The 14,981-nt window shown below is 36.9% G+C and overlaps 1 protein-coding gene across 7 annotated transcripts in view; it reads right to left on the reverse strand.

The window, feature by feature from the left end:
• Window positions 1-264: 264 nt before the first annotated feature.
• The window catches only part of b4galnt4b (beta-1,4-N-acetyl-galactosaminyltransferase 4b), a 99,668-nt gene continuing 84,951 nt past the window's right edge, over window positions 265-14,981 (reverse strand). For 5 of the 7 annotated variants that reach the window (XM_089129344.1, XM_039658225.2, XM_039658231.2 and 2 more), the window contains 11 exons: window positions 11,408-11,551; window positions 10,155-10,264; window positions 8,767-8,867; window positions 8,585-8,658; window positions 6,777-8,037; window positions 5,389-5,738; window positions 4,446-4,599; window positions 4,220-4,292; window positions 2,315-2,468; window positions 1,664-1,790; window positions 265-966 (listed from right to left, as the gene is read on the reverse strand). In XM_089129344.1, coding sequence (XP_088985470.1) covers window positions 855-966; window positions 1,664-1,790; window positions 2,315-2,468; window positions 4,220-4,292; window positions 4,446-4,599; window positions 5,389-5,738; window positions 6,777-8,037; window positions 8,585-8,658; window positions 8,767-8,867; window positions 10,155-10,264; window positions 11,408-11,551 — 2,660 coding nt within the window. In that variant the 3' untranslated portion in view covers window positions 265-854. Of the gene's footprint in view, window positions 967-1,663; window positions 1,791-2,314; window positions 2,469-4,219; window positions 4,293-4,379; window positions 4,600-5,388; window positions 5,739-6,776; window positions 8,038-8,584; window positions 8,659-8,766; window positions 8,868-10,154; window positions 10,265-11,407; window positions 11,552-14,981 lie in introns of those variants that run through there. The other 2 variants (XR_016155443.1, XR_016155449.1) reach the window with 2 other exon arrangements.

A 14,981-nucleotide genomic window follows, 5' to 3' on the forward strand; every position in this document is an offset into this window, starting at 1 on the left:
ATATATATATGATTGGATTTGATTTTCTTTTAAAAAATGAACTAAATTTTAAATGTCATTTTTGTATTGAGGAACAAATTGACCCAGTAAGGACTGATTCTGATTAGTATCGAGTTAGGCAATAAATAGCAGCTCTCTTAATCAAATTTAGTATGGGCCAGAAAGAGGTATAGCATTAGAAAGATTCCTGCATCTGTTATATGCACGTTTGTGCCCTCGAGTGGTGGTTAGTAGGACTATGCTGAAATAATGTCTGAACAAGACTCATTATAATGAACTTTATTTATTCTTTAAAATAAGAAATTTTAACAGGGGAAAAAAGTATACCTAAATCCTCTACGAACAATTTCACAGAAATTATCCTTTCATCAAAACTTGTCTTGATTACTGTATAGGTCTAGCACTCTTTATATTTTGACACCCTCTATAATAAGTACTTTGAATAAAACTCCACAATTTTAAGCTACTCAGTAAGTTTAAAATAAAAAGACAGACTGCAGAATATTGGATAACCCCTTCTCTCCACATTTCCTTTCAATTCTAAGATTGGCAAAGAAGCCTTTACAAATGTCTCATGTGCAATTTCCTTCAATTATCCACTGTTAGCTTCTGGTGCAATCATAGATTCATGTTTTACCTATCAATCAAAAGTTTGGCAAAGCCCTGAAGTAAAATGTTTTTATCAAAGTACAATGCTCAAGTCAGATACAGTGTGGCAGGCCCATGTTCCAATGTAAGAGTGTCATCTGGGGTAGAAATTACCAATACACACACACACACACACACACACACACACACAGCCAGCCAGCCAGCCAGCCAGAAACAACAGCAGGGTCCTCTGTGCTCTTCTCTTATCATTGGGATGGTCTTTTAATAGGAATATTCCACATGCCCCGCTTGGAGTGGAAATAATGATAAAAGTTCCTCAGTCGCAGTCTTTCTACCTCTAGTCCGTTCTGCAGAACCCTGAGAGAAGAGCGCAGATGTGATGGAGGAAGAGGGGCAAAAAAACAACAAAAAAAAAAAACAGTAATTACACCAACACTCGAACAATTACAATGTCCTTGTTAAATGTTACATACTGTATTGTTACTGAAGGAATGATTATAAATCATTATGCACAATTACATGCAACTAAAATAACCCTATATAGTTCATTGATATTCCTCAGTACTTAAATATATAACTACATCATAACAAGGACACTTAAAATAAAGTGTAACCACATTATTTGATTGATTGATTGATTGATTGATTAGATATTAAATTTCACATTCTTAATTAAGGCGCACCAGTCTATCACGGGGCAGTTTACATTCTAAAAAACCTTTTGACAAAATTGAGTGGTTACTGAGTTTTGCTCCCAGGGCAATACTTTTATATCCATCTATTTATTCTGCAATGTTTACAAATCGAAAAGCACAGAGATGCAGTTTCTATGTACAAAAAGGTTAAAAAAAAATATCCCATAATGGTTAAATCTGTATAGGCCGAGTTAAGATGAACTAACAACGTTGACAAAGATTTAAAAGTACTGTAATGAATGTATCATTCTTAATTGATGATCGTTAATGCATTAACTAATGTTAAGTAATGAGACCTTGTTGTACAGTGTTACAAACACAAATTGGCATTCCCAATAGAAGAAAAAAAATGCAGTTACCTGTCTAGCAACTCCCAGTCTTCTCCTCCCCAGTGGTCTTTAAACTCCTCTGTGTTCATCCCACCAATTTTATCAAAATCAGATTTATAAATTCCAAACAAGCCAAAACCATTCACTTCCCAAAAGCCTGTGTGTGAAAATTGTAGACATGAGATAAATGTACACTGGCAGTGGCATTCCCTCAGTCTCTGAACTTTATTCTAAACACATTTATGTCATGCATTTCATTCCAATGTACATGGCCTAGATGCATAATTGTATAAAACAATTTAATTTGAGAAAGCATTCATATATAGTACCCTATGTATACCCTACCCACACGAGGAGAAAGACTGCCTGATGCATATATTGACCAATAAGAATGAATATTCAAATTAAGTAGCATCATTTGTTTTTGGCAAAAGCAACTGAGAGAAAAAATAAATAAATTAGCTTGTCTCCGTATAAATAGCCAAATCTAATCAAATCTAACAATCCGCTTTTAATATCACATATCAATCCTGCTTGTGCAGAGCAATATGACTCCATTTAAATACAAACAGGATTTGCGAGAAATAGAATCAGACACATTTTGCACAACTGGTGTTTAAGCAAATGTGTTTTGTATGTGTTTAGCAGCTGTCTCTAAATGTGTCTGTGTATATGTCTTACCATCAGGCTCCAGAGGTGAGCTCCCACAGTCCAGTCTCATGACGATGGGTGCGAAAGCCAATCTGCCTTCCACACAGTGTTTCCTAATGGTCTCCAGAACATTGTGAGGGAAGTGGATGTGCAGGTCACACAGGAACACTATGCTGTGACTGTCCTGGAAATTACATGTTATACCATCACCAGTAGCGTGCAACAAGTAAAATGCTTTGTGTAACCGACTTTTTGGAGAAAATGTGTAAATATGTTACATATATATGTATAATCACTTTTACATTTCCTTTTCTTTCAGGCTTTTTTCAGGCACTTCAGAGACCATATTACTCCTGGCTATAGTGATCGATTACTGAATAAAGTTCAAAATTATTATTTTTAGATTACCCGTCTGTGGAACACCCTGCCCACACTAAGTGTTTTTAAACAAGCTCAAGGAATACCTCCTTGCATTAGCCTTTAATGGGGTATAGTAATTGTTTGTGTTGGTTATTAAAACAGGGGTTTATTTTCGCTGTTAAAAGAGGTTTTAATGTTGTGTTTTTATGGGTGTCTTTATGCGTTTTAGATATTGTACAGTACTTTTATCAATGGTCAGTTGCCTAAAAGTGCTTAAATAAAACAAACAAAGAAACATTACTTTTAAATTTCTTTATCATTTTGAAAAAAAAAAAGTAAAATCTCATTCTGTTCTGTATAATTTATTTATGGACAAATAAACATAAGCCTCATATTTCTCCATAATGTACAGTGTAAACAAAGATAACTGTAGTACATTTTGCACATCTTAATCACTTTTAATGTGTTTTTTTTATAATTATTTGTAATGAATGAAAATTCTTTTGAGTAAATCCTAAACGATTTTTTTTTTCAATGTAGACACTAAACTACTATTGCAAATTATGTCAGGTGGACAAAGATTTGCAGATACTAAAACAGCACTAATTTACTTAAACACTTGAAACCTTAATTCTGGAAGAGTTAGATCTTCAATCAGCTTAAAAAAAAAACTTTCTATAATGTAATTACATTATTTTAAAAGGCAATTGAATAACTTTTTTAAAGGAGAACTCCGGCACAAAATGAACCTTTGGTCTAATTACACATTGGTACCTAGTCGACCGTTCTCTGAGATTTGTTTTCATGATAATCGAATGTAAAGAGTTTCGTAGTTCGTGGTACGACTTGTCGAGACTGTTTTCCAATGACGGCTGCTGCCCGTGTACACGAAGTGAACTGTCTTTATGAAATATCTTCTTATTAAACGGTCTGTACTCTTACAAAGTTCTCAATGCTTCGTTTTGCATGTAGGGACCCTCATTATTTAACTGTGTTAGTGTGGGGCAATTTTGAGCCTTGTTAGTGGTATTAACTAGCGATTTCTCTTTACTTATTATATGCCCCCATATTCTAGCATATACGCTTAACAGTTTTTAGAGAAAAAAACTCTTTACATTCGATTATCATGAAAACAAATCTCAGAGAACGGTCGACTAGGTACCGATGTGTAATTAGACCAAAGGTTCATTTTGCACCGCCGCCGGAGTTCACCACATTAACTTGAAAAATAAAATAAAAATTGGACAGTCACAGTCACTTTCAGTTTTTGTTTTCATTCAGTCACGTGTTTTCTTTGTCTAGTTTCTCGCCTCTTATGTGTTGCCATGGTTACTGATGTGGTAATGTAGGATTAGTCCTCTTAGTTCAGCTTTGTCTCCTTTTTAACCTTGTTTGCTCCACTAAAGTTCCTCAGTACATTGTTGGTTGTAACTTGTCTGTGCACTAGCACACTGTTTTGTTTGTTGGCTTGTTATTCATAATAAATCTTATGTTCTTTTATAATCATTTTCTGTGGATCTAAGCGTTACAAGCTGTTGACTCACAAATACTGTAAAATATTTCATTTTTTCTTACCTTTATGTTGTTCACACCCATCTGTAAACCAGACGATCTCTCAAAGTTCCCTTCACGTCTCAGATACTCATACCTACACACACACACAGCCAAGAACAGGAAGAAAACAGGGCTAGGTTTTCATGTACAAACAGTTTATGCATCCAAAAACAGGACTCACATGAAGGCATGGGACTCTGCTCTGCAGCCGCTCAGATAAAAGTGGAAAGAAGAAGTCAGTATTCACCTGGGCACAGTGCTCTCTTTCAGTGCTTGCTCCACATCCATGTCATCGCTCTGGAAGTCTACGATGATCACGCTGAAATTCTCATCCTTCGTCTCACGGTGCAGGAGCTCCATATCTGAGATAAACTGCTGCACCCAGCGAGCCTGATTCTTTACTGCCACAAAAGACAACTCAGATGAGTGGTTATGAAACCAATGAAAGTCTTTAATGCAAGGAAGCATTTATTATATATTTAGAAATACAGTTAAAACGTGAATGTTGTGAAGTATTATGACTGTTTTCTGTTTTAATATATGAAGAGTTCAGATGCAAAAGCCTCTAAGTGCCATTTGAAATTTTCTTCTATAATGATCATTTTTATCAAGCAGCAAGCTTGTATATTTAGCAGTGATTTCACTTAAATGGCAATGATAATTACCTATTAATTGTTATTTAAGTGAAATTACTGAACTTAAATATACAAGTTTGATAAAAATCATCATTAAAGAAGAACATTTCAAATGGCATTTAGAGGCTTTTGCATCTGAACTCTTCATATGTTAAAATGTAATTTATTCCTGTGATGGCAAAGCTGAATTTTCAGAATCATTACTCCAGTTTTCAGTGTCACACGATCCTTCAGAAATCATTCAAATATTCTGATTAGATGCTTGAAGACAGTTTTGCTGCTAAATAATTTTATTATTAATTTTATGATATTTTGATAAATAAAAGGTAAAAAAATAAAACAAATAACTTTACTGTTATTACTGATCAGTTTAATACATCCATGATCAATGAAAGTAGTATTTTTTTTTTTTAAATCTTACTGACCCCAAACTTACTGAAAAGTAGTGTACCAGATTATACTGTAGCTATAATTTAAATTATCATTAACATTTACAAAGTCAGTACTCTTTTCTAAAAATGCATATAAACAGGATTTTTTATTCATTATAAATACCTGGTACAACAAAGTGTACCATCACGTCATGTCTCCATTCTAACATGGCTGGCTGGCAGAGCAGGGGTTTGGCCCAGCTGGTGCTCCAGACTGTGGTGTTGTGTGTTTCGGTACTGGAGCCGCTGGGTGGAGGTTTTTTGGAGGGTCTATGGTGAGACGAGGGCATAGTTCCCTCTCTGCTCTCAATTCCCTCCTCATGTCGACTGCGGTGCAACAGCAGATAGATGTAATCAGACAGGCGCACCACTCTTTTTCCTCCCTCCATCAACAATAGTTCCACCAAATAACGGTTGCCCCTGGCTGAATCTCTCCGCTTCTCTACATTTACAATTCGGACCAGAGTGTAGATCCTGATAGAGAGGCAAAAAGAAGAAACAGTTAGAAAAAGAGACAGAGGTACTGTAAATGGACAACTTCAAAGAGACAATGAGGAATATGTGCATGTAATATATACTGTAACACCACACATCATGTTTAATCTAGTTGTGTCAGGGCAGGGGTAATAAAGCTTTCCCAATTGTTATTTGATAAAGCTGCATAAAGCGACCCACTGAGAAAGTGCTTAGCAGGAGCGTTCAAAATGTACACTTGACCTGCAGGCTCAGCAGAAAAAGAAAACACACAAATATTTAAAGGGGTCTTTTTTTTCTCCTATTTATTTTTTCTTTCTCTGTGGTCCATATTAGTAGTAAAGTTGTCCAAACTAAAATAGTCATCATTTATTTTGTAAACACCTTTTATGCCCCCCCCCCCCCCCCATTTTTTGAGTTAAACTCGATCCAGTCATAGCAGTTCATCGAAGGTGAAGTTATCAACAACTAAAATAATTCTCATACAAAACTATTGAATATCTTCAGAAAACTTGTTTATCAACACATTTTTAGAAATTTAGAAATTGCGTCTAAATACGACGCACATGGCACCCTTTAGCGTCAATATAACACACTTTGGTTATGGGTAGGTTTAGGTCTTGGGTAGTCTTAGGGTTAGACCACTAGGAGGCGCCTTCTGGCCCATATATATCTGCGTTTCATATTGACGCGAAAGAGTGCTATGTGCGTCGAATGTAGACGCAATTTCAAAAGTGTCACCTACTGTATATGACGCCTTGGGATGAGACCGGGCTGTCTATATACAATATAATGCCCAATTAATATGGAAATATTTTATGGTGAAAAATAAATAAAGTATGCACTTTTATTTTGAAAGGTCCAGGTCATTATTGCTAAAATTGACAAAGAATTAACCAGTACATTCTTCAAAATTTTGAAGAAGAAAGAAAATCATACTGGTTTATACTAACATGAGGGCAGATAAATAATGACAGAGTTGTCATTTTTGGATGAACCATCCTTTAAGTATCTTCATTTGCACCCACACACGCTCACCCTCCATTTCGCTCGTTCAGCCTCTCCATGTACTGTGAGATCACATCAACGACCTCGTTCTCGGCGAGCTGCAGATTTCCCGAGATGTTGCACCTCAGGTCGTTCCAGTCCGACCTCAGCAACTCAAAGTCCACAGGATTCACGCTGAAGGTGCGCTGCCAGTTGATGGCCTCCTCTTTCAAACTCGGCCTCACTTGGGCCTCCTCATAACTGTACTCGGACATTTCTCCTTCAAGCCCCCTGCTCTGAGGAGCCACGTGCGATCCCTCAGGCATTTCCGAGATCTTTGTCGACTGCATCTCCGGAGGCCGGTTGTTCTCAGATGAGTTTAGCTCAGGGTGGCCTCTCTTTTCTGAGCTTGATGGGGGCAAGCTGTCTGGATCTGATATGAAGGCGGTAGGGTCACCCTCATTATGAGGGCTAGGCTCTGTTGGCAAGGGGGGATGGCTGTGCTTTAACAGGGAAATTTGGGTGGAAGTCTTATGCCCCATTAAGGAGAAGTCCGGCCATGGTAGAGAAGCAGTGGCTTGGGTTTGTAAAGACCACCAATTTGAACTTAAATCCACAAGCCTCTTGGTCTTTCTAGATTGATAAAGGAAGACACCAGGAAACACTTCCACAGGAGGCTTTGGTCTGCTTACTGGTGGACGGGGTCTAGTGATGTAAATTTTGTTGGTATTAATCTCTTTCTCCACACTAGTCCCAAACAGAGGCTTGCCTGCACTACCTAAAATCCTATTAGCTAAAACATAGAGAGGGGACTTTTGAGGAAGCTTAAAGGGGGATCTTCCCTTGACAGGTGGACTAGCAGTTTCTCTAAGTTTACTCTTGTTTGGCGGTCCTGTGTCAGGGAGTTGCCATGTTAAAAAACGGCCTTTCTGAACCAGTGCAGGTGCTCGGGAGTCCCCGTTCTCCTCGCTTGCTTCCGTCTGTTCATTTAGAGACCCACTTTGAGACTCTAATGCACCTGTACTACTCTTAGCTTTTCTTTGCCTTATTTCTGTCATTTCATCATCCTCCACCAGAGAGTGTTTATAAAACCCCTCCCCTATTGTTAGTTTACTCATTTCTTGCTCTTTTAACTGATCGTATTGCCTCTCTTGCTGTAAGACGTGGCTCTTTGAACCCGTGTCTAATCTATCAGGCTTTGAGGAGGCTGTAATACTTGACATCTGATAGGGTAGACTGGTCCTCCTTACTGGCCGGTTGCTGGAGTTGATTGTCTCCTCTAGGTCGACACCTTCCTCCTCCTCCAGGAAGTCTGTCAGAAGAGATGAGACCCATCAAACTAACGCCCTTTAAATTATTCATTTAATCTGAAATGAGAATTGCTTAATGACATGATTAAAGAGTCGGTGACATGTGTTGCGATGGGTTGTTGATCTACAGCTAGCCATTATCTTTCCAGGCCTTTCAATATGTTGCAGCAGTCCAAATTTTGTGGTATTTTTTACACACAATGCACTTGAAGAATTATATATGAAATGAGCCACTCGTTATGGAAACTGCATCAGAACAAAAAGGCACATTGTTATTAAGGTAAATATTTGTGTTTTGGTGGCTTAATGTAGGAACTTTCTAATAGTGTAACATAAACCATGTAATGATCCTAATAAAGTTGGTGGCCAACTGTTTTATTTACTTTTCAAGGCCATTTCCACTCACATTTGGCGTCTGGCCTGTGTTAATTTTGAACCTTGGGAACACACATGTCGCTTGGCTCATTACAGATGTCAGGGTGAGATTTTAAAGAGAGGAAACAGCTGCTGAATTCTTATCTGTTATTAAGATCCCAGCTGAACACAGACCATCAGGTTTGGGGAAGAAAACGGGCTGGTCATCATCCTCCTCATCCATCTTCATGTACTTATAGAAGCCAAATCTATATGACAATTCAAAAGAATGACAGGGCCATGTTTACCTTTTTATTTATGTATTTCGATATTGACTGATTGCCTAATTTCTTGTCATGATCAGTTGGGACTCATACTTTTCTAAGTAGACAGGGGACTCTCGGTAGAAGCATTTGTTCTTTTTCTCCATATGGGTAAGTCTTGTGAAGTCATTGGGATATACATAGGAAAGGTAGACCTGGTTGAGAACACATGGTAGTAATTAAAGAGAAAACAGGTAGTAATTTTTGGTACATGCATTTCTAAAACTTGACGGAGAAAATATCAAATAAGAAAATCGGAAGAATTAAAAACAGTGACTGTAATTGGATAGCATGAAATTTAACAGATGCTGTGTTGGACAGTAATGGCCAAAAGAGGGCACTGTTTGCTCTAAGCTCAGAAAGAGATATTTACATCAGTGGTTCTCAAACCTTTTTGGTGGACCACTGTCCAAAACAATATTCAAAGACCAAGATATTTGTGGCTGTAATGGCAAAGTTGATTATTTACAGAAACTAGGAGTGGCACACTCCTTAAAAATAAAAATAAAGGTTCTTTGTTGGCATCTATGGTTCCACAAAAAAAACTTTAACATCCATAGAACCTTCATTAAATAAAAGTGGAATTTTTTGATTTTTTTTTTAAATGTGCATGATTTCAGCTATATTCATTATGATAAGTTTTTTTTTTTTTAAATACAATTTTTAATATTTTTGTTTTTTATCACAGCTTGGCATCACTAGAAAATGTATATTGTATATAAATTTTTTAAAGAGTTTAAATAATTCAATTACTTTTTCAGGTCTAGAAATTGTGCTTTTAAAATTCCCTCATTTATCCAGTATGACAGTTGTTGTGGGAAAAAAACTGAAATGAGAAAATACATCAGTTAACTATATATGAAGAGTTCAGATGCAAAAGCCTCTAAATGCCATTTGAAATTTTCTTCTTTAATGATGATTTTTATCAAGCTTGTACATTTAAGTTCAGTGATTTCACTTAAATGGCAATGATAATTACCTATTAATTGTTATTTAAGTGAAATCACTGAACTTAAATATACAAGTTTGATAAAAAATCATCATTAAAGAAGAAAATTTCAAATGGCATTTAGAGGCTTTTGCATCTGAACTCTTCATATATTAAATATCATTATTTTTAGCTTTTTATTTTAATGTTTGCTAAAATAATAATAATAATAATAATAATAATAATAAAAATAATATATATATATATATTTTTTTTTTTGAAAATGTGCTGAGGCCCCCTAGTGGGTCCCAGGCCCCTGAACCACTCCACTACATTTTCATGAAAAGTGTTCAATATCCTACTTATAAAACAAAACTAGCAAAATAATTATTCAAATCTTTATAAATTGTTTATCAGAAACTAGCAACTAAAAACCAGTAGCAAAATCTCAGCTGTATTGCCAATAAAAGAACGAACATACAATAAGAATGTGTTTGGTGAGACTGTTACTTACAAACTGCAGGCCTTGATAGCGTGCGATAGGGAAGTCCTTCACCACATACGTAGGAGAGTAGACACAGGATGGCAGAACATTCTCCAGCCTGGACCGATCTATCATGGGAACTATGATAACAAATATGTCATCAAATGGGACAATTCACACATTTTGATGGGACAGTTTAAATAGCTGTTACAAATAGCTGCTCAGCACAAACATTTGAGCAAATTAGCTGGTTTTCTTACAGATACCCAAATGGCTTCTATTAATCACTATTATTTAGCACGGTGTTGCTTCTAACAAGCTGCCATTCTATATCTAGAGTACACCACCATATGGACCTACCAGTGCACTGCAAAGCTTCCACACAACTAGCAATTAAACATTAGCACAACTGCAACCCATTATCTATCCAGATAGATGGCTGTTTGTTTTGTTCACAAACCGCAGCCATACATACACATAATAGTGCTAGAATGCTGAAAAGAAAACACTCACAGTAAGGTTAGAAGCAAAAAAAAGATGTGCTTGTTGATCTTTGCAGGGTTTAGCTGACTGAGGACGTCCACACAGTTTCCAAAGACGACACTTGTCAGGATTTTCCTTCGGTTTTGGGAAGGGAAAAACGGACACCCCCCTCCAACCTCTCTGGGAAACGCGTATCTGTGTTACAAATGCCCGAGGCACAACGTTTAACCATATTTTGGATAAAACTTTGACGGTAATAGCCTGCCGTAACCAAAAATATGAGACGCCTGTGTTGAAAGTCAATGGAGCGCTGTGAAAAAGTGTCCGACCTCTGTGGGAGCTGGTTCTTGGCTGCGCTGTGATTGGTCAATCTACATTCTAGGGCGTGGCTTAGCCAAAGGTGAATAGCCTGCCGAAACGAAAAATATGAGACGCCTGTGTTGAAAGTCAATGGAGCGCTGTGAAAAAGTGTCCGTCCTCTGTGGGAGCTCTTTCTTGGCTGCGCTGTGATTGGTCAGTCTACATTCTAGGGCGTGGCTTAGCCAAAGGTGAATTGATGCTTTACTCAGCTTTACCATCACAGGAATAAATTAAAATTTAAAATATATTAAAATTGAACAAATCTGATAAAATAAATGCAGCCTTGGTGAGCATAAGATATTTTCAAAAACATCTAAGCCTTTTAGACATTATGTTATACATCAAATATTTAACTAGGCAAAGAGTGATCAGGATGATTCACAAATGAGAATAGTGAACTGAATCTGTGAATTTGCATACACACCATTGGGAATACTCACTCTTGTAGAAGGTGTCTCGTGGATCTGGTTTGAGCATGTCAATAGAAATTGTCTCTGACCGGTGCTTATCCTGTAGAGCGAGAGAGTGACTGGCCAGTGTCTGTGGGATGTGACAAACACTGTTCATCTTCAGACTGGATTCATCTGTCAGCGACCCAGAGAAGAGAGATAATATGGACAGTGAGAGACAGCATCTGAATTTAAATCATATATATATGATTGTTTTACATTGTTACAAAAATAATACATGTTGTTCATTTGAACTTTATATTCATAAAAAAACATTTTTTTTTTGTTTCCACAAAAATATAAAGTAGCGCTACTTTTAATATTAATATTAATGAGGACTGGAGTAATGATGCTGAAAATACAGCTTTGCCATCACAGGAATAAATTACATTTTTAAGTTATTATAATTGCTATTTTAAATTGTAATAACAGTGTTGTGTTAGTGTTTTCCTGAGTCATGCACTCAGCACACTCAATTTATTCTGTATTCATCTGAAATTATTATAACCCGTATATGAGGAGGCTCGTGCTACTGCAAATCTGTGTCCAGGAGAGGTCAAACTAAAGGCCCATAAATAAATGGAGCAGCAGGCATGTCATCTGAAGACCTTTTGATTTCTGTCCATCACTGACTTAACAAGTTATACAGAAGTGGCAAAAATAAACTGCACACAGTAGGCAACCGATTAAAAAGGTAATAGTTAACTCTGCACCCTTTGAGTATAAGATCAGATGGGCACCCTTTGAGTATATCTGCACACTTTGAGTATAAGATCAGATCAGATGAGTTTGTGTCTCTGAGATCCACGCAACCCGGCTAGCGACTGGAGTGTGATTTTATGCAGCATTGGGTCCCTAATGAACGAATAACAGAAAGTATGGGATACACACCAAGAACAATCAAATACCTACATTGAAACAACCTATTTATAGTTAGTTCCTAACTAGAAATCAAGTCTAAATTTAATAACCATTTGGTATTGGAGTCAGGCTAAGCATGGAACTAGAATCAAATTTAAACAAAATTATAATAAATTAAGTGAACTTCACAGATGTACTTAAAATACCTACATGCAATAAACCTGCGCCCATGCCGTTGGGCCAATGGTTCGTCTTTATACTTCACAATATTGCTGTTTTTACCGCTTTGCTGAGCATAAGAGACATCTTTAAAAAACATTATTTCAAACTTAAGAACAGTGTATATGTATTTACAAAGGAATTACAACCACTTAAAATAATGTATCAAATGTCCTAAACTTTTGTTCATGGACAGACAATAGAAAACAAGATGCTTGCTGCTGTCACCACAACTGCAAATTTTAAAGTGACATTTCATTGACTCAGAGCTAAACTGCACCAGAGAGGAGGTGAATTATGGACAGCAAATTTTAGTTCAGCTTTTATACAGCATTCCATCTTTACACTAAATCTGGAGCCAGATCATCAATGAACATGTTACTCTTCATTCTCCACAGCGCTGGGCTTCAAATTCAAAATCCAACAACCTTACTCTGGATCTGTTTTATTTGATTATTTATTTATTTATTTATTTATTTTGTATGGACACTTCCCTAAGGCATAAAGAGATGCAACCAGGCTCAAACACACACTTCCCATGCTTTAAGACAATCCCGAGATCAGTCTATGGGCACGGAAGCATGCAGATGTGTGTGTGTTTGTGTGTGTGGGGGGGAGGGAGACTCAATTCATTACAGCTTTTTTCTTGACATTATGAGAGCTCACAACAGTGTCTGCTCAGCTAGCCGCTGATGAAAACACACTTTAATAAGTCCTGGCAATCTACTGCAAATATGCTTCTGGGCAAGTATAAGTTGTAGTTAATCAGTCAGTTATAGTCTGTCTACACTGATGCTAGAAAGGCTGAAAGAAAGCACATGGCACTGACAGAGGGATGAAAAGAGATAGTTTAAAGGGTTAGCCTACAGTAACATCCAAGATGAAGATGAAGAACAAAGAGATGGAGCAGAGTTGTGCCATTATAGGCTAAAAAGACTGCAGGCTTTGCCTGATGTCTCCATTGGTGCTGTTGAAGCTTTAAAGCTTCAGTCATGGGCCATACGGCTTTATCGATTATTGAACAGACACATTACAAGCAAATGTAATTGGACATAAAATAGAATCAAATCTCAAACAAGCTTTCTTCTTATTTAGTCTCTTCTTATTTGTGTCTCCTGTTTAATTTCTAGCTTGCAAATGTTACAAATATTGTTTCTTGTAAGTCACTTTGGATAAAAGCGTCTGCTAAATGCATGAATGTAAATACATTTGTACTATTGTAATAATACAATGGGAGAATATTTGTGGAATATTTGTGTAAATATATATATATATATATATATATATATATATATATATATATATATACAGTATATATATTTATAATATATTGCAATAATATGACATGAGTGTATTGTTCCACCCCTAATTATCAATATAACCATTGTGGTTATAAGCAAATTTTATCACTGAATAAGAGACAAACATTCAATAGTATTTAATGAGGTTTATTGTCTTGCAGTCACGCAGAGTGTGACAGGGAGGGGAGGGCATCCTTCCTCTTTTATAGTTTTGACTACCAGAATGTTATCTTTCTAGGCCAATGATGGTATTTTCAACCATACATTCTTAGACTTGTTCATCATATTTTATCCTTGAATGTCAAGCCCTGCTGTCAAGTACCAACACTCTTTACCATTCCAATACAATTCCGTATTAGAATAAGGTTAGTGTGTGCTTGTTTACTGTCATGATGGTCACACGCATCTTAAAGCTAAAGTTTTTCCACACCATGATGAAGATGTCATAAAAACTAAATAAAAAGTGTAAAAGAAACATTTATAAATGATAATTACACAATACAATGATAACAAAAAAATGAATGAAAAAACAACAACAACAACAACAAAGCAAATGGATGGGAGACCGGTTCATCTCGTGTTAACAGAGCAGAAAGACAGTCAAAGTTAAACCTCTCGCTCTGGAGATCTTGCTCCATCTGCATCTCCCAGATGACATGACTAGAGAGAGAAAAAGAGTGTGTCTGTGTGCCTTACATACGGTGCGGTGTTCCTTAAGGGAGTGGTCTCCGTGATTAATGATTAGGACACTCCGGAGTTGGCTCCGTACTCTCCGGTGAGCTGTGTGGGATGGCGGTGGAAGCTAATGCACATCCCCCTCTCCCTCAGCTTGTTAAGTACTGTAAGGATTTAATCGAAAAATTGCTTTCGTCTCAAATAATTATGTAAACGAAGCAAAGGAGGGCCATGGGGATTGTCTTTCTCTCTTTTTTTCCCTCCCTCCCTCATTTTGTGTCTCTACTTCTTTTTAAAAGCATGTGCAAATTAAAGTGAGCTCCCTTGATGAATAGCAGTAATTTGAAGGGGAGCGTGTGAACATATGTAATGCTTGATAAGACGATATGCAAAGGAGTACAACGTACATGCTGACTGTCACAGCAAACTCTGGAGGCACAGGGGCAAGTGTTTTCTGGTGATTACCAAGTTGCCACTGCCTACATTTAAATGTAAGTGCAATGTCACTT

Source organism: Pimephales promelas, chromosome 1, assembly GCF_988280905.1.
Source record: "Pimephales promelas chromosome 1, fPimPro1.hap1.1, whole genome shotgun sequence".
In the NCBI taxonomy this organism is placed as follows: Eukaryota; Metazoa; Chordata; class Actinopteri; order Cypriniformes; family Leuciscidae; genus Pimephales; species Pimephales promelas.